The 20723-nt window shown below is 30.3% G+C and overlaps 1 protein-coding gene across 1 annotated transcript in view; it reads right to left on the bottom strand.

The window, feature by feature from the left end:
* Nucleotides 1-5039: 5039 nt before the first annotated feature.
* LOC116768125 (uncharacterized) overlaps nucleotides 5040-20723 on the bottom strand; it is a 41971-nt gene continuing 26287 nt past the window's right edge. Inside the window, exons 2-7 of the mRNA XM_061523629.1 lie at nucleotides 14020-14118; nucleotides 13174-13532; nucleotides 10027-10246; nucleotides 9485-9659; nucleotides 8677-8813; nucleotides 5040-5239 (exon numbers count right to left, since the gene is read on the bottom strand). Coding sequence (XP_061379613.1) covers nucleotides 5040-5239; nucleotides 8677-8813; nucleotides 9485-9659; nucleotides 10027-10246; nucleotides 13174-13532; nucleotides 14020-14077 — 1149 coding nt within the window. The 5' untranslated portion in view covers nucleotides 14078-14118. The remainder of the gene's footprint in view (nucleotides 5240-8676; nucleotides 8814-9484; nucleotides 9660-10026; nucleotides 10247-13173; nucleotides 13533-14019; nucleotides 14119-20723) is intronic.

Raw genomic sequence — 20723 nt, 5'->3', positions numbered from 1 at the left:
TGCGATAAACGATTTTTTAACACAAAATTTATTAATTGGGGCTTAGAATCGGCAGTAAGGGTGGTTTCATAATATTCAACGGAATCTATTAATTGTTTAGTTACAGATAAGTCGTCATTCATAACCGGTAACAAACTCAGAGCAACCTTAAAATCAAATTTTTCCATGTTTATAGTTTCTATAGTCTGACCTGAATTACTAATAAATTCTTTCGAATCGGATGACGTTGAAGAGTATCTAACAATATCTTTATACAATGAAAGAAATTGCTGTGAGTAATCGACAATCAATTCACTATCGCTAGCACTAACATTACCACAATTTACTTCTTTTTGCAAATAAGAATTTAATGTTAAATATTGGCTATACAAACTATTTGCTTCGCTTAACTTAACAATGTAAATGTTACCCTTTCTACGCTCAGGACCAATTTTCCTTAAGTATTCTTTAATAAATTTTAACTCTTGGCACAATATTTTTAAATCATCTGCCATATCAAAATATAAAAATTATACATATTACTAAAATTCATTATTACTAATTACGTATTTTGAAGTTATACAAAAATAATATGAATACCTTAACACTAATTATCTAGTTATTACAAATATATCGCTACATAATATGTATTATTATAATTATATAAAACTATCAAAGTCCGTCTCTACGTTGCATCCCTTATATAGGCATGTTCTGCATTCCGGAGTCACGTTACTCGCGCACTGTTTGGACAAATCACAAGCTTTTCTTTCTTGAATATTAACAATTTTTAGACGCGGCTCCAATCTAAAATCACTTCAATTTATGTTTCTTGTTCAGCAACAGCTGGAGAACCGTGTAGGGTAGCCCGTTGACGTCTGATCGATCCACGAAGTACATATTGATATATACCCTGCTGGACCCAGCGATGATGCATTTTTCGGTATACTCTCCATACAACGTAGATGATAAACAGACTCATCAACAGTAATATTATAAGTAAAAGAATGTTTGTGGTGGACGCATGGAATTTCAATTCTTTTATATATGCATTATTTTCGGCAGCTGCAGAATTTTGGTTTATAAAAATGTCCTCCTTTTCTACTTTCGAATTACACATATTTTAAACTACAGTGACCATTATTAACTTTTGAACTTTGGCGAGTTTGAATGTACACGTGTCGGTAATTTAAATTAAAGGATCTCGCGTTACCGATGCGCATAATGCGCTGGCAGGGTCGCCATATAAGGACGAGGGAAATGAAACGCCCGAATGTTGATATAAGACTACTTTATTAACGTTACTGGTGTGGGTTTTATATTATGATGGCACTAAACATGTGTATATCTAGATAGATACCACATATGAATGGCATAACTGTAATTGAATAACCATATGTCAAATATTTTTTTTTCTTTTAATTAAATAGTACTCAATGTTTAATATTTTTGTTTTCATCCAGCTTTTCGTATTATTATAAATATTTCATTGTAAAGAAACAATAGGAAGAGGTCGCTTAATTAGGTGGCTTTTATTATCTGTTATTCTTTATTTAAAAAAAAATGTTTTAAAAAAACCTGAAATATTTCTTTTTATAGATTTTGAAAATTTATACTAATTATGAAGACATGTAAAGCAGATTTGTGAAAATTTAATAAATTAAATTCGTGTGGTGTACACTCCATTTCAGCCGAGCTGTTGTTATGTGCTGGTTAGGTGTTGTTAAGTATTTATTTACATTATTGGAAATTTAAATACAAATAGTGTTCGTTTATTTGCCTGGGAGTTTAGTCGATTTCCGTGCAGAAATGTAAAATTTATTATTAGATAGGTGAGGTTTAAAAATAGTAATTAAGTGATTTTTTTTCTTTTTAGTTCCTTACCTCCTATGTTGTTGTTTTTGAAGTTATTTTTTTTATACTTAAGAAGAGACGAAACCTCTTAGCATTCAATGGACCCGGCACCCGACGTGCCTGGGACTTGCGACCCAGGTGTAACCTACACTAAGTGGCCGCTGTCTAACGCGCGTTAAACGCGTCCATATGCGTCTCACCTCCACCGTCCAAGCTCCTCTCTTTACCTAACGAAATTTGAAAAGAACCTACTCGGGCTGCCTTCGAAGTACGTTCCAAGAATGAATGAATATTAGTTCGAGACAGGCCCAAGTCTTTTAGTAGTTTGTAGAGAGAATTAGCCATTATAACTTTCGCTTCCACTTCTACCACATACAAATCCACGACGAACCTATTTCTAGTGAATTCGTTAGTGAGCTCGTAATATTTCTTGGCCTTGATGGTATGGTCTTTGGAGATGTTGGTTCCTAAGGAACCGTGAGCTCTATCATCACAACGCGCTTTAAAATCCGCGAATTCATAAATATGCCTGGTCTGGAGGCCGACGCACAAATATCCTCTGAGGATTTTATGTCGTTTATCATACGTATCCATCATTATTGTCCAATCCAAAGCCGCTTAAAGTATAGATCGAGGCTTGACAATTGATTTTATAGCCCTAGTGCCCTCTCATACAAAACCTACTGACCGCTCGTTTGCGGTTATTTCCCTTTGCGCTCAGGCTACCGAAAGACTAACCGCTTCACGTATGATTTCTAGAAATCCTATCTTGACGACGTGAGTATTGACCGCTATCCAGGAGTACCTTACATCCCACCAGCAAATGCTTAGCAGTTCCATCTGCCTTCCCAGAGATATAGCAAGTTTTTCGGTTCATTTACCCAATCTTACTAAAATTCTCTGATCTGGGAGAGTCATTTGGAACGCATTGAGATAAAATTTTAGCAAAATAAGACATATAAGATTTATATTAAGAAATAAATTTTTATGATTTGCTACAATTGTTGAACTTATGTTTCACAGTTTTCATAGTATTCTGTAATTCTGAATACCACAAGATGAAGTAATTAAAAGACACAAACAATAAATCTCATATAAGTGTCTTGTATATTGAAATAAATATATAACTTACGTCTCATAAAGCTAAATCAAACATTAATTACATCAGACAAACACAGAGCTATTCTCATCAGAATTCAACGATATGCCAACATCCAACCAATACGTGATATTAATGTTTACTATGAATTAAACTAAATTGTTTATAGTTCTTATACAAAAGACGCATTGTGCTTCTGTAAATAACGAATTTGCACGTAGCTATGTAATTTACATCAAATATACATGAGTGAACATATTCCAATTTCTACGTCTACCTAATCTAACTCCTAGATTTCATTGGCCTTCGAACTTAGTATTTTCAGAGTGTATTTGTTTCTCGTATAAAATTTTTGAGTCGTGAAACTACAGACACTTCATTTCCTCGTTAATATTATTATTAATGTCTATAAATCACTAGCAAAATCACTTTCATATTTATAAAATTATTTTGATTTAATTGAGTTTTTCCCTGTATAATATTGTTCTCATGTGAAATTGTATCGTTGGTCGAGAAATAAAATTACAGTTGTTAATAAAACGTAGCTTAATAACTAACAACTTAAACAAAGAAACGCTTAATGTTATAGTTGTAAAACTTGAGCCGTTATTAACTTCAAACTATACTAAATTATATGTTTTCTAAAAGGTTCAAACAACACAAAAGAAACTATTTCGTCAAGTTGCCTTAATGCCTTTTATACGTTTAAAATAAAATACGTATTTAATCAAATTCAACTGAATGATTATTAAATAAAATTGAACATTATATGTACATATGTTCTGTAATAATATAATATACTTTTTACTTACGATTCATCATTCACACAGCTGGAAATTAATAGTTAGTAAATAACTTAGTACCGAATTATTTTTTTTTAGTCCATATATTATTAGTCCATCACATATAGCCAGCCCTCGGACATATTGCAAATATGAAATTATTGTATGTAGTTTAAGGCGGTTGTGTAATTAACGTTATTGTATCATTTTATTTTTAAGACTCTGTTATTTGTCTCTTTCTAAGAACATAGTCTCTATGGGTTGTCTGAAATCTCATGGCTCATTTTATAACTCTCTAACCTTAGACATAAAAGATATTTACGTAAAAGAAAAAAACAATCGTACGATCATAAGCACAAAATACCTTCACAAAACTTTTTTGTGAAGTATATAAATATAGGTACATATTTCTTATAAACGAATAAAAACGATAAATAGTAAAAAATATTTTATTAACTAATTAAAGCGTTCTGAACTTTAAAAATTCTTTCTCAAATAAGAATCACAATAAAGAAACCTTGAACTATATTTTATATACAGCAAGAGACGATCAAAAAGTCAAAGTAATAATTTTCAGAGGCTTTCTAAGAAGATTTTAAACTAATATTCTTAAACATACTTTCCCAACTGGATCTGAACGTTGACAACCGACATCAAAGAATCTTAATTTTTAGGCGTTAAGCACATCAAGTTATGATACTCAAAACTATGTTTTAAAAAAGGTCTTATAAATGAGCATTTATTTTCAACATTACGTTGGAATATAAACAGCAAGCTGTAAAATCTACGATATTGTTAACTCTACAATAGCACTGTACGTCATTACGGAAAGGTGTAAATTTTTTTATGGGACCAGTGAGGTGCACTCAACACATACTTTCATATTCTCAAACTAAGCGAACACTTCTTTTCATCTGAACGTGTACGAAAAGCTCACGGAAAATTTATTTTAATACGCTCAGTGAGTACTTTGAAATTTTATTGTTACTTAACAGATATTTTCAATCTAAACAGTTTACAAAGATGACGAAGATAACTATGTTGGCATGAATATGTAAATTATGAAATATTATAATTATATATAGTAGGGCAAAAACCAGCCTTCAGTTTTTTTCTTATCTAAAGTACTTTTCTTGTAATTATTATTCATATACGTAATTTTAATGATTTCATTGTCCTACATTAATTTATACCAATTCATTCCCGTGCTTTTTGTATATTTTATTGCTGGTAAGCTTTAAATAAAACAAACACATTATATAATGAAACTTTATTTTCGAGTAACTATATATGTATATCTTTAAAATAATATATTTTACATCTTATCACGTTGGTAACAGAATAACAGGATAATATTCAATAGTATTGCCATGGGCTCTAAATCTATATGCTATTATCGTGAAAGAGATCTGAATAGACATAAACGTAGATTGCATAATTATTAAAGTTAAAACGGATAACGTAACAGTTTGCAGTGACGGGTTAAGTGACGTCACTCCGGCGTGTAGCTCAGCTAGGCTTTCTTCTGGAACAAATGGTAAGGTATTAGTCACATGAAATGAGAAAAATGAATACGTTCCGTAGTAGTAAATCAATCTGGCTCCAATTAACCAGAATATGTTTATTATAATTAAATTACATGGCAGTGTATTTACAGATTGTTTAGTTAAATGTACACGAGGTTCACTTCAATATAACCCTCTTCAATCAAGCCCTCAATCTCTCGACTTTTGTAAAGCTATAACGGTAAATTAAATGAAAAGCGACGATTAACCTTTTATACAAAATAAGCCTCTTGTGGGGAACTGAAGCAACTATAAAAGCTTTAAATTAAAAATCTTCCGCTAGAAATACGTCCCAAATTACGAGCTCATTCGTAACAGTATCACAGAAAAATTAATGAATTCCTTAATTATATACTCCATTAGAAAACTAATTATTTACAGATTTTATATTTATTCCTTCTCTATTATTTAATGTTGTAATAAAATTGTGATATTTTAGTTGTGAATATAACTGAATTATTACGGGGACAGCTTTCAAAAGGTGAACGTTTCTCATGAAATTTTATGACGCTATAATGCTAACGGTGTGTTATTTAACGTAACGTATTTTTAATAGGTTATAATGTAATTTGGGGATAACACATAATAATAACATGAAAACAATTTTAGGATAAAGAAATGTTAGAGCATAGTCGTGTGAATAAGAAAATTTGGGGCTAGATAACTAAGAGGATCCTAATTCCTAATCAAAAATTTTATACAATTATGTTGAATTAAATGTTAAGGCAGAATCGTAAAATATTTGGAAAGTCGTTACTTATTCTAAAATATGAGCGTAAAAGCTATTATAGTCTCAATTGTTTCTAAAGCAACTTTGAACCTAGGCTAGTATATTAACAAAAAGTCCTGAGTATTTAAACTATCCAGCTAGCCATCCCGAAATCCATCAAAGTACTTTACAACAGCTAGTAGTTAAAATGCCAGTCTTTGTGTATATCTATGTAACGTTTTGTACATACAAACATACGGAACGTTTTCCTCACAACCTTGTGCTGCCAGAAAGAGTATTTGTTTTTTAACATATTTAAATAATATAAAAAACGAGCTCCACGTACATATAAAAATAAAAATATATTTTTATTTAGAATTGTAACAAAAACAAATAGTAATTAAAATGTAACAAGATATTATGACGCATGAGTAAATTGATGTTTTAATAATATTTTTTTGTATTTGTTATATTTGAACCTATAAAAGTTTTGGTAAAATTTTCTATTTATTTTAAACTTAGATAATATTAATATTTTGAATGTTAATAATGTTTAATTTTACTTTACATACATAACACATGTCATAGATATAAAATGCTGAAGACTTTTTGTATCAATTTCTTTATTTGTTTTTTATGATGATTAGGTTTAGGAAAAAGAATTTATGTTTTTGTAAATCGGGAAGCAACATCTGAACATTTTACATTAAAAGTAACAATAATGATATTTATTATTATATAACGATACCTTAAACTTGCACCAGTTTTCATTTAAAGAAAAATTATATACTATATATTATTTGAAATAACTTCATAATGCCCACGTTTTGATTCGTTTACAGCAACTGTGATCACGACATTTTCATCTCGTCAGCCCGTGGACACGGTTAATAAATGAGCGGTTGGCAATTATAAGAAATAGTGTTATGCTGGTTTATACGATGCTCACAATGTTTTTAGTAGAATCGCTTTTTTATATTGTTATAGGAAATTATATAAATTTTAAAAAGCTCTAGAAGTTTCATAAATAACAATCAATCTTAAATAATGTTGCTGCTATATACTATATATCACTCATTAAATGTGCTATATATGTATAATCGTATACTATATATACATATATATATATATACTTTATAAATATGTACTCATTAAATGTACTATATGTATATGTTATTGTTCAATAAAAAATTGATTTTTAATAACACTTGAAGAGATAGTTTGTCTTTTATTACATCTGTCATAATAGCTCGATGTATAATTGAAATGGAGAAAAAAATATACGCTGACACTGAACTAACAAATGTTGTTATATATATAAAAATAACAAATTTAAAATTTTGCTTTCATTACCAGCTAAATGAACTATTTCCGTGTTTTCTCATTTCACGTCTCAAAAAAAAAAAATCCTTTACGTTACATTTTAATTTCACAAAAGTGTTTTACGTTACGAATAAATACCATTTTTACGAATGTACGGTTCTTTTTGCATATGACGGGTCAGTGTGCGCTGTCACCCTCAGAATTTAATTAAAAAAATGTTCCTTTTATTTAACTTAGCACACTTTTTGTTACCATTTTGAAATTTGAAAGTTACGGCGCACATAATGGATACTTTGTTATGCCCTTAACGCAGTAGCAATTTACTTTGACATTCCACATACGCATGTATATAATAATTGCGCTCTGGAATTTCTTTCTGGTATTCGAGCGAAGCTACCATTATGTCTTTATAGCAACAAATGTGGCTGGCAATTCGTTACTGAGCATCATATTAGAAGAATTTGTGAAAAAGTAAAAGATGAAACAACGAAAGAGTTTATTTTCCCTTACAAAACAGTCTTTCATTGGAATGATAAATATATAGGAGTGTATTTAAAGATTTTAAGTTTTTAAAAGTTACAGGAGATTTAAGCAGCCCGGTAGCTATGTATGTAAGCTTTTATGAATAAGAGCCACTTCCGTCACATGGCATAGCGTAGCACTGAACAAAGACAGGCTAAATTAAATAAATTTTAAATATAAATCTTCAAGATTTATATTTTATATAAAATTATTCATTTCATATTAACAATTATCAACCGCTCATTTTTATGGATTACTTTTTGATTCGTATACTTTTATAATCTAAATAAGAAAAAGTATATATTTTTAAAATGATGCACAATTATTTCGCGAGTACACATATAAAATGAAACTGTTTTCGGATATAGCTCGATTTTCTTTTACATTTTTCCTACATTTCGATTACTTTGCAGCAACTATACGTAACATAAAATGTACTTTTATTTTAAATGTATTTTTAAATGAAACGAATACTCATTGTAACATTATGAAGGTTTCAATATAAATTTTAATACAATTAAGCCAAGTTATGTAAGCGTTAACACTATGCTATCACGTTCACACATATGGAACGCTTTAATTCAATCATGGAAGTTCTACTAGATTGAAACAACTTCGATAATATATTAGACAAGTTCTTAATTAATTTGATTCCATTCTGTTCATCATTTCGATTGAATCTACATTTGGAGGCAGTGTTTGCTTGTCATCACGCCAATTCTATTGTTATTTGTTTTGAACGGAATTTCATTAATCTCTCTAATTGGTTGCGTTGATTTTTTTTTTGTTTCATTGCTTTGTGATTTTCTTGGACAATGTAGTTGAAATTATTACGGATATTACCATTAAGCACATGCACAGCCACTGTGTGGGGCCGAGCTCCTCGCACAGCGCACGTGTAGTTGCCAGCGTCACTGCTATTGACGCGAGCTAGACGCAGCACACTGTCCGCCCCGCCCGGTACTTGCTCTGTTTTTACACTGTGAAACGAATTTCTTTTGTAAGCATTTTTTTGGTTTTTAATCTATAAAATTTTGCCTATCTTCTATTCCTACAATGGCATATGAGGATGTCCACATGTTGAAATACTTGCTCAAAGGTATTTGAAGAGGAATTATTATTAGAATACCTTATAAGTTCAATAAAAACCAGTCAAAAGACTGTTTACAAAGAGGGAAATAAAAAAACCATAAAATTTTTGGTGCATTAATAATATTTCTATTTAAGGTTGTATTTCGTAAAATTGGATTTTATTTAAAAAGAAGAACTAAGTTAAGCATCGTTATAATTATACTTCCTTCAACTTCAACCTTTGCCATGAAAATTCAATTTAAATAAATAATGGCCTAATTTAAGCTCTGGGAACACTCCAGGTACAACATTTGTTAATTCGTTAAGGTGTCAAGTTATATAAAGCCAATCATTTATTTATGCTCTAATTTATTTTGGTCCGTATACAAAAAGCTCAAGCAATATATCACAGTACTCCAGCAGAAATGAAAATATATACTGAATTCTTTGATTGGACTCTTGTGTGAAACGAATATAACGAAATATCATTTAAATGTTTTTCTATTAAGATTTATGTCTCAATATTACTTTTAATATCTATAACAGAATGCTATAACTATTACTATTATATTAATATTACCTAATTCCTCCTCTAGTCGTGTCAGAATTGAGAGCTCTGCCCTCATGAAGCCAAGTGAGAACTGATGGTGTTTCAACATATCTGGCTCGACACATAAGTGCTAACGTAGATTCCGCTTCATAGTACTTCTCTAGCAACGGACCTCCGGCTTCGTCTACCACCCAAACTTGCGGGGCTAAATAAGAAAATTAATTAATATGTATAAATAATTTGTGCTATGTAGGTAATGAGTGACAAAATAAAACATGTTTAAACGTTTAGAGTCGTGAACCAAAATTTCATGCTTTGAGTTCCATCTTATTTTCGCTCTACCAAGTAACTGAACTTTTTAATTTTTCTTGTATAACCATTGTCATTAATTTTTTTACTGGCTTAAAAAAGTTTTTCATGTTAGACTATTGTGATAATACTATTTTACTCTTAATGTCTGAATACATATTAAAATGGTCCAGATTTTGTCAAAAAATATCTCTTTACAAATAAACTGACTTTCAAAAGAGCTTTTTTGAAGTCTAAATAGTGTATATTTTGTATACACTTACTATTAACATGCAAGTAGGTTCTGCTAACTCGTGGTGGATGTGTTGATATCTGGCATTCGTAAACCCCTTCGTCATCGGGTTTCACTTCCCTTATCAGCAATCTCCAGTTCCCTGGATAGCGTTTACCAACTGATACTCTCATGTCTGCTGCATATGTCACTGCACCAACTGTTAGAAGTTCGGGTATCTCATCTCTACCTCTACGCCGTACCCAGGAAACCTAATATAATAAATGATGAATACATTTACGAGGAAATGTATAACAATTTAAAATATATATAAAAAAAAAATTGTGCGCCTTGCAACACACGAAAGAAGTGATAACTCAAACTATTGAATGTAGAAATCGTGTAACTTAAAAAAGTTTAGGTTATTACTGAAGTTTTACATTAAAATGACTATCTATTTACGAATGAACTAAACATTACTTAAAACACTTTTGTCGCATGTGTATAATGCCGATGTTGTTTACGTGAGAGAAAGGGAAGCCAAAATCAGTGGCACTGTTGCGTATTACGTTACAAAGCCGTTCAACCTCCTATTATTATTTTTTTATGATAAAGGGGGGGATACGAGCAGACGGACTACCTGATCTAGGTGGTACCGTCGCCAATGGACATCCGCAAAATTATTTTGCGGATGTGTTGCCACCCTTGTTTGGGGAAGAGAGAGAGGAAAGGTTGGGGAAAGGGAAAAGGGAAAGGGTGGGAACAAGAAAAGGGCAACTGGCTCTCTCACTCATCGGACAAAACGCAGCCATTGAAAACTGCTACACGCCGATTTTCTGGGAGAGGGTGGTACTTCCCCGGTTGAGCCAGCCCATGTTCGAGCTGCAGCAAATTTGACCACAACTAGGCTCTACCTTTAAAAGTTATTCAACATTTTTCCTCTTAAGTCTAAGATATTAATATCTTATAGTTTGAGCATTATTTATATAACTATTTCCACAATATTAATAATAATATATACATGAACACTTTTACCAAAAAAAAAAATCTAATTATAAAAAAATGTTACGGTATGTTTCTTGAAATTTTACATTACTTTAACTTTTCTATATAGATAAATGACTAAAAAGCGAAAACGAAGATGAATTTCGTTATATATTTTACATAACAGAAGGACATCAGAGTATAACGACGATGACTCAGTTCCTTTGTTCGAACGTAATTGCCTGCTTTCAATATCAGAGCTCCTTTAAACATCGTATTACGTTACTTAAATAATGATGACAATGTTTTAAATTTGATTTCAAGTAATTATTATTAAAAATACTCTTTTTATTTAATTTTAATTAATTGAAAGAATAGTAGGTACCAGAAAATATTTAACCTACTCACTCGATCCTAAGTATTCAAAAGCTTGCTTAAATATTAATTAATTATTATCTTTATTTATTTATACCCTCACCCTGTTGTATTTCTTTTAACGCTACCGTAATAAATCCGGAAATTATACTCATAACAAAGCAAAATTGAAAGCTTATTGTATCCTTAAATAACATATTTTCTTATCTAAACAGGAACAGAAGAAATACATTTAGGAAATCTTTCATAATTGGTATCAAGAGTTTTGTTTCCAATTTTATTCAACGATCCCAACAATTAAGGTAATTATAACAATGGTTGTGGAACAAAGAGCTCTTTAGATATTATCAAGGGTTGAAAATGTTTAATGTCGATCATCGAAATATTACTCAACCCTTTCATGCTCCATATTCTCACACAGAAACCGAGAATAAGACTAGAAAGAGACAAGAAAGTAGAACAGGCAGTATTTAAAAAAAAACAAGTTTCCGATTGCTAAAAATTGTGGAGCTGTGTTAGATGACAGATGTGTTGTCACATCTACTTCATACGTTTATTTACGTTACATTACAACCGTGTTTATTAAAATAAATTGATACATTTTATTTCTGCTGTAATACTTTACAATTTCTTATTAACCTTATAAAATAATAAATTAAATAGCCGTCATATTTCCATGAATATATTAATTAACTAACCATAGCTAGATATCAAACGAAATAAATAAATGTTTAGGCATCGTAATAATAAGAAATTTAAAATACCTAATAAAAGAATAAAATATAAAACCTCAACGATAACAAGGAAAAGGTATCTTAAACGTATCAGGGGATGGTGGAGCGCAAGACGCAAATTGACCGTCAAGCGAAATAGCTTTCGGTTAGTCCTTTAGAAAGGCAATTCAAAAGGCAATGCAGAAATATAAACGCGAACAAAATGTTGATGAAATTGTGTCCAGTGGCGTTTGAGCGTATGGAATAAAGTTTTGAATAATAAAACTGTCGAGGTGACTTATATCTACAAACTCAACATTTTAATTTTATAGAAAGAGGAAATTTAAATTTCAATTAAGTATTTTTTTACCAAAATCATAAATCTCACCCCCAAATTAATTTTAAAGATGTAGACGTAATATAAAGATAATTAATAATGCCCAAAAGAAGACAGAAATAATCTGGACGGCGTTCGCGAACTTAATAAGCCATAAATCAAGTTCCAGCTGTCCGTAAGCCTGCTCCGTTGTTAATTAATTATTACACATAACGTTTGAATCTTTAAAATGATTCTCGTATCGAAAAAAATATAATAATTTTAAATCACCTAAGTGAATTCAGTTTTATAAATAGATATGTTGAGCTGCAGTGTTGTTATAAAAACAAAAGAAACCGGTCAAGTTTAAGTTGTGTTGTTGTGTTCGCGTGCAAGAATTACTGAAGAACCTTAACACAGTTTTCTACATACAAATGTTAAACAACACGATAAAGTTCTGATAATGTAATTTAGAAATTACCTTTGCGTAAAAGACGCTCTATGTTTTAAAAATTAGGACTTTCACGCTTGCTCAACTTTATGAAAAAGCCGTTTCCTCCGAGAACAAAGTCTTTTTACCTACTTTATATTCATATTCTAAAAGAAGGTAGGACCGCGTACAATTTTAAATTATTCCAAAGGTTACTTCCCTAGTTATATATAGAAGTTTAAAATTGCATCTCTTCAGAAAGTTCCTCCATTTCGCAATTTAGTCCAGATACTCGCCAAGATACCTAGTAATTTAGAAATTTCTAACGACTTAAACGCTCTTTTATGAATCTTCAAGCACTGTAAATGCTTTTCCACTCACCGTTTTATCTTGCAGGAGGCTAATCCTGCAATTCAGATGAGCGTCTTCACCCAGCTGTATAGTTATCTTCGTCATATTTGCATTCGAATCCTCAAATGTTGGACCATATCTTATGTCATGATCGAAGTAAGTATTTTTGACTGGTACTACATGTGGTACCATTTCTGCGTTTGCATTTGGTGGTGATGTTGTGGTCCCTGTATCCGTTTCTTGTGAAGGTGGAGGTACTTTGAATGATTTTGTGCTATCGATCGTTGAGTTTCCAAGGCGAAGCATCACAGGAGCTGGTACGACACCAGTACTGAGAGCGTAGTATGGAGTGACAGTTTGATCTTCTTCTGTTGTTGACGTTGATATTTCTGAAAAAAAAAAATCTATGTAAATATATATGAATCGAGTTAATACAATTTGCTTCACTCGAACACTTGGTACTTCTTTGAGTATTAGTGTAATATCAAGTAGCGTATTTAAACAAATACTAAGTTTTATATAATCTTCATAGAAATGTTGTTTAGCTTAAAACAACGTTATTATTTTTTTATGCTAATAAGATATCTAAATAACACCGAGATTGAATTAAGTCAATTAAAGTCTGTGGACGAGCTAGCTCTATTTTATGTTAATAATCTAATTAATTCTCTCCTTAATATTTATTGTTGTGTCTGAGGATAAGAAATTATAAACACAATTCCGTAGCATTACAGAAGAAAAGGGTTTAGCCTTTAATAAAATATATTCTAAACTTAACAATGTTCAATAATTATTATCCAATATTTTTTATATGGCTAGAAAACAACAAACTTGAAGCTCTCACTTTCATTTAATATCTTAATAGTATCTCAGTACCTGTTGTAAATTGACAGACGGCTATCTGAGTAAATAAAAATACTCCCACACTCCACATAGCGCCTGAATAAGGCTGCGCCCGATTCGGCTCTTCATAATCTGAAACAAATATTTTTAAGTAGCAAATAACTACGAAATATGAAATAAAACACAGAAAATAGTTACTGATATTTTTTCTAATATTTAGGAATTAAAGCCTCAATTCCCAGTCTTTTAAAAAAATAATATTTTCTTTTATAAATATTAAAGATACTGGTTAATGCTTAAATAAAGTATATCCGATGTTCTTAAATTGTGTTGTAGAATGATGAGTGCGTTTTTTTTTTATTAGATTAAAATAAAAAAACAACAGAGTGATATTTTCATATCAATTATTGGATCAAATTAAGAATTCAACTAAAAATTGGTATTTTTACTGACAAAACAATAGATCGATATATAACAAAAAATGCTTATTTATTTGTCATTTAGAATACTACTAACAGTTTTTCTAACGTATTCGACTCGCGACAAACCAAGACAATAACAAAAAAAAAACACATTTGAACCTAAATAAGATCACAAACAAAATACTTTGCGTACCTTTGTTTTAATTTTATCTGTTCCGTCTAGAGTTAACTGTTCATTTATGCAAATACACCTTCCTCAAACCGCGTCACGGTTTGAGATGGTTATCTGTGTACAATTACTGATTACATTTCTAATTTCCTCTCATTAAATGGGATCATGCTCTCGTCCCCTTGGATTTAAGAGTTATGTAAAATATTAAAATCGTAAATTATTAGGATTTGTCGCAAAACCTTAATTAGTTTAATTTGGCTTATATAATAAGATAACTATGGCACTGCTACATTTTATTTATCATTTAATTATGTTTTCACTTATTGTTTAATTTTAGAGAACATTACAGAACTAATTTAGAGAAATATATTCTAAAATTAAATTTTGTTTGAGCATCTACCTTCAAATTGACTTAAAATGTAATCATATCGAAAAAAAAAACAGCAAGGTTGGTTGGGTGGAATTATTCGAGTCATACTATATTGTACATTATGTATATCAAGTTATGAAACTTGTAAACATACTATGAAGTATCATTACCCTATATATCCTAGAATTAACTGTAATTGAGTCATTTTAATAATAATAATAATTTAAATATTCTTACGTGACATATGTAGACATCGTGAAGTGTACATAAGAAATTAAAACGGTATTCATTTTGTAAACATAATTTGCCTTTTCATGGCCTCTTTGAAACAGAGGCAAATAATCAATCACAGTAAGAGACCTTAAGAGCCAAGGTAATGAAAAGTAAAGGGAATGTGCGAAGTACAGGAATTTCCCTTCACAATGTATGGAATTTCTGTTCCGAGAGCATGACGAGCTATTAGGCGAAATTACGTTTTAAATAAATGAAAGTCCTCTCAAGCCTTTAATTTTAATGTAACACGTACACTCATGTCAACAATTCTAGTGTACAAAAGCTGCAAATGTGTAAACCTTTTTCAAATATTTTTTCCAACATAAGCCTGTACAAATTTTTATAATTATATGTAATTATTATTTAAAACTCATTTATATCCTATTAATAAAACTACCACCTACCGCAATAAATATGAAACAGAAGGTAATAGTCATTTCATTTTTGTATAATTATAATTAAAATCCAAGAACAGTATTTTGTAATGTCGAAAAACGAACTCTGTTAAGTTTTGTAAACGAACTAAGAACGTTTGTCACATTTCTGTAATTACTTCACGACTAAAGTAGAAACATCTAAATTTTGGAGCTCTCAAGAGTCCTATTTATTTTATGTTACAATGAAGTTTAATTTATTAGCGTAATTAAAAACCGTACCTGTTATAAAAAAGTGAAGGCTTTTATTATAATAACAATCACCAAAAACCTGAAACAAATTTAATACGAATTTCTTTATAAATTTTAAAAGAACCTGTATTATTCCAACAAAATATTGAGGTATAAAAGATTCCAATATTTGATTGAGTAAAAAATACATGTTCATCTTCAAAATGGTTCATAGTTGCAACTACAGACCACCTCAGATAATATAACTAAATAACATAGGCATTTTTTATAGTACGATTATTGGGGATGGTAACAAAGTAACCAGTAGTTTTGTCAAATCGTTGTCGATTATCTAAGCACTTATATGTGTTCGTTGCTATGCGGTATTTGATACGTCCATATATTCTGTCCATATTTTTTGGATAACTTCGCGTATTTTTTTATTTTAAAAAGTACATACTCCCGACGTTTCAGTTACATTGCAGCAACCGTGATCACGGTCAGACGATCTCGTCTGACGTAATCCGAAAAATAGTAGTTTCATTTAAATGAATATTTGTGAAAATCTTAGATATCATTACTTAGATATCTATACTATTGTATGTATTATACTATATTATATCATCATCATCATCAGCCTATCGGAGCCCTCTGCTGAGCAAAGGCCTCTTCGCACATGGAGAAGGTTAGAGCATTAATCACCACGCTTGCTCAAGACGGGTTGGCGATTTCAATCTTATAATTTGAAATTATAAGACCAGGTTTCGTCACGATGTTTTCCTTCACCGTCTGTCGGTGGTGTCTCAATACTCTTAGAAAGTACATATGACTCGGAAAAGATCACATTGATACTTGCCAGGTTTCGAACCCGCGGCCTCACGTATGAGAGGCGGGACTTTAACCTCCAGGCCACCACCACGAATTTATTATATAAAATGTTAAATTTTTTATGCGTTTTTTTTTAATATCTGTATTGAAAAAATATTGTCGTTGAAATAGTGTATCTTTACAAGCGTTCATTTTATCTCGTTAGTATAATTTTATGAGAACAGTGTAATGCAAGTTTCAAACCATCATTAAAACTAACATTATTCTGAAGCAGAACATGTCATTAAAATTATTACGTGAAACTCGGAATTATCGAAACCGTATTACAAGTCACAGAAATATTTCTGAAGTAAAAGAAAACTAATAAGCCCTCGAGAATGTTGACAATTTTAATGAGCTGTTTGTTTATTAAATGTATTTTATAGTAGCACACTTTTAACTATCCTTTTATCTGAACAATAATTTAGCTGTAATGGAATGTATGTAGCTCTAAATGTAAATATAAAATCAATTATTTTTTTTATTTCTATTCAAAATATTTTGTACATTATTTGATTTGTGACAAATCAGCAATGCGAACAAATCTGCAGAATTCTGATAGTTTATAATAATCAAATCTGTATAACTCGGTATCAAAGCAGTGGCTATGAAATAATTTTACTAATACAAACTTCGTGATGCAATAACGAAGATTCAAACTTAGAAATTCCCTGAGCGTGTTACTTTATAAAGAAGTAACAAAACTTGTATCAGAAATCATAAGGCTTCGTTTTCCTCCGTCGTATTTCGATATCGAGCGACGTGTTTCTTAAATAGCACAAGCCCTGCGATTAATGATCTTATTTATTTTAGTACTAATCAGAAGTTACTTCTTCTGAAGCAATTAATGAAATACAAACAGTTTAATTACGTTAGTATATTCCCAAAGTTAATTGAGTAGGTTAGTAGCTTTTTTACCTTGGTTATTTACGCTTGAACTTCCTTCGTGTGATTTATATATAAAATTTTAGTTTTGGATATTTGGATTTTTATGGTATCTTCTATGTTATCAAAATGACTTTAATATTAAATCTTGCGTGCTTTATATATCTATAAAAATAGTTAAAATAAAAATAATAATTAATACATAAATTATTCATTTCCTACAATTTATTTCTCTTTTTTAATTCTATTATCATTATTTTTTCTAATCAATTTGACTTTATAAATTTTACAATATCAAATTTAGTTGATATTAAAGAAATTAATTTTATGTTGGCATATTTTATTAGGTTCATACTAGTGTTTTTATTTTCTCAATACAATAAAAAGTGATGTGTAATATCTCGGGACGTTTGAGTAGATATATTGGGGAACAAAAATAAATAGTGAAGAGGCTCCAAATGAAAGGTTTTCTATGTCTCGTTTTGTTGATAACGGCTCTATCGACGAAACAGCATGGTACAGCTTTTAGCATTTAAAGCTTAACTTGGCTAACCCATTCTTCCAGCATTTAATAAATAGCTTATATTCCTATAAATAAGACTTCCAGTAACTTATAATATGAAAAAAACGTTACCGAACATATATTTGACAATGCCTTTTCTAACTAAAGATAGATTTTATAGTTTTATGCCATTTAAAATTTTGAATGAAATGTAATCTACTGAAATATTTTATTTTTAATGTATTTTTTTTTATAAAAGGCACACAAGCCACTTATATGATAACAAAAACAAAACAAAGTTAAAAGTTGATCATAAGCTATTAAAACAATAAAATTGTTTACTGGTATAGTGTATTTTATTTCCAGGGTAGTTTTTAATCACACGTTTGGATAATGTCGCTTTTAATATATCAAATAACTCTATATTTTATAAATTGCCCATATTATATCCAGTTTTTCAGTACAGGATTACGGTTCAGTTTTTCTACAGTTCTCGATTCTCATTTTTAACCAAATATATATAAAAATGTTCTAAGAGAAGTTTAATTTTTATGAGTAGTGGAGTTCCTGTAGAATAATAACACACATTACAAATCTAAAATGCAATCACAGTAAAATAGCGTCTACGGAAAGCTGATGCTGGCGTTAACACTATAATGGTCGGTGAAAATTATTCCTTTTGATATTAAAGATTAAATAAAAGCTTCGCTGTTTGCCAAAACAGATTTTAAATGCAGCATCATATGTGAACTTCACTCTTGTACATGAGTTGCTTTAAAATTTCTTAGCTTATAACATAAAATATTTAATATGTATAATATTCTAGATAATGTGACGCATTTATTGAGAATATATTATTTAATTAAATTTTTACACCACTTTGGTTTAAATTTTGTATGAAATGTTTATAAATGTTTCTTTTTTAGAACAGAAAAATATATATTTCAATAAAATTATATAAACAAGAGGCTTAGGGGCGTAAGAGTACTCAAAAAATTTGAAAAACAATAAATTTTTAGCGTTGCAAACACATACTACAGTTTTAAAAAAATATCATAGTTTCCTACAACATTTTTAAAAACTAAATATTATAGGATTTTTAAATCGAAAGCAAAGACACTTTTTCCATGGAAAGTTACGTAACTCGAATGAAAGCACATTACGCTTTGTAGAGCCTATGCCAACGGAAATATTGTTCACTAAAGGCAACGCTCATTAGGGAATATAAACGGATTCTAAACATCCAAGCACAAAGAAAAAAAGTTGTTTGACGTAGAAATCGTGTTATATAAATAATATTATAAAATCTCAAACTCCTTCAATAATAATAAATGATAAGTTAATGACATTTTATATAGCGACGACAAAAGTTTTCAAATGACAAAATTTATTTCATATTGGTAAATATTTGTATTATTTCGCAAATAAATAGTTTATTTTAATATCATACAAAGAAATTTATTCGTCAGATGCATGGTACTCGTGTAGCAGCTGAGTTTTTCAAATATGCCAACCGGGAAAATATAGTTAAGTATATAATGTATTATACAAAGTCCAGACTTTTACATTATTGAATTTCAGTTCAGTGCTATTTCAGCGATGTTACAAGCGAGTTATCGTTAATACCGAAAAGTCTATTCCCAGAAAGATAATTACAAAATTTTTATTTATAGTAAAAATGTGTAAATTTTATAAGAAAATTCTCCTAAACGAATGCCTTATAGAGTTAACTTAAATTATTGTAGGAAAATCTTAACTAAGCCGCACCAAAATGATTGGTCGTGATCCAATCAATTCAACATCTGATACCAGATGCCATGTTAGCGTTTATGGCCGATGCTTTGAACACATGGAAGGAACTTTAAAGGAGTATTCCAACAATATGCAAATAATACGTGGAGGCCAGCTGGCTATTTTTCAACTGCATTTCATTATCGTAGTGCTAAAAAAATACTATCATTATAATAATTTTAACAAAATGTTTCAAAAAATATGCAATGGTTCCCTAATATACACAAGTATACTGGAATTCTTTAAGTTGTTCGAAAGATTTGTATTGAATAAACAAAGTACAAGACGGACTAGACGACTTTTATTCTTAAGCGAATTAACAACAACATATAGATTTAACGATCTTTTGCCACGTATAGAAACAACACATTGTCCAACCACGATAGAATACTCAGCGTCATCCGACGTGCAATAGCAGGAGCTCATGAATATCATATAAAATAAAAATATGCATTTTAAAAGCTATTTAATTACACTATTGTGAAAAGAAGTGAGAGGTGTCATGTGAGTTTTTAACAAATGATAACCTTATATACCAGAAAAATGTCACTGAGTCGCTTTCGACAGCTTTCATGGACTAAGCCATTTGCCATAGATTGTACTAACCCCACATAAATCATGTGAGTTGTCATGTCATGCCAAACCTGTGTCGAAAAGCTAAAGTATAGAAACGAACTGTTTCTCATTGACATGGATTTCAGAGTAGTGGATGAGACGAATACATACACATTGACCAAGGAGACTCATTACATTAAAAGAATATTGTTAGTATATACATACTCATAGTTACTGACATAAATACGAGTATATGTACGAGACTGAAATATGTGTAAGCATATAATACATATTG

The sequence above is a fragment of the Danaus plexippus genome, chromosome 19, assembly GCF_018135715.1.
Source record: "Danaus plexippus chromosome 19, MEX_DaPlex, whole genome shotgun sequence".
In the NCBI taxonomy this organism is placed as follows: Eukaryota; Metazoa; Arthropoda; class Insecta; order Lepidoptera; family Nymphalidae; genus Danaus; species Danaus plexippus.
This window is presented reverse-complemented; position numbering and strand designations above follow the sequence as displayed.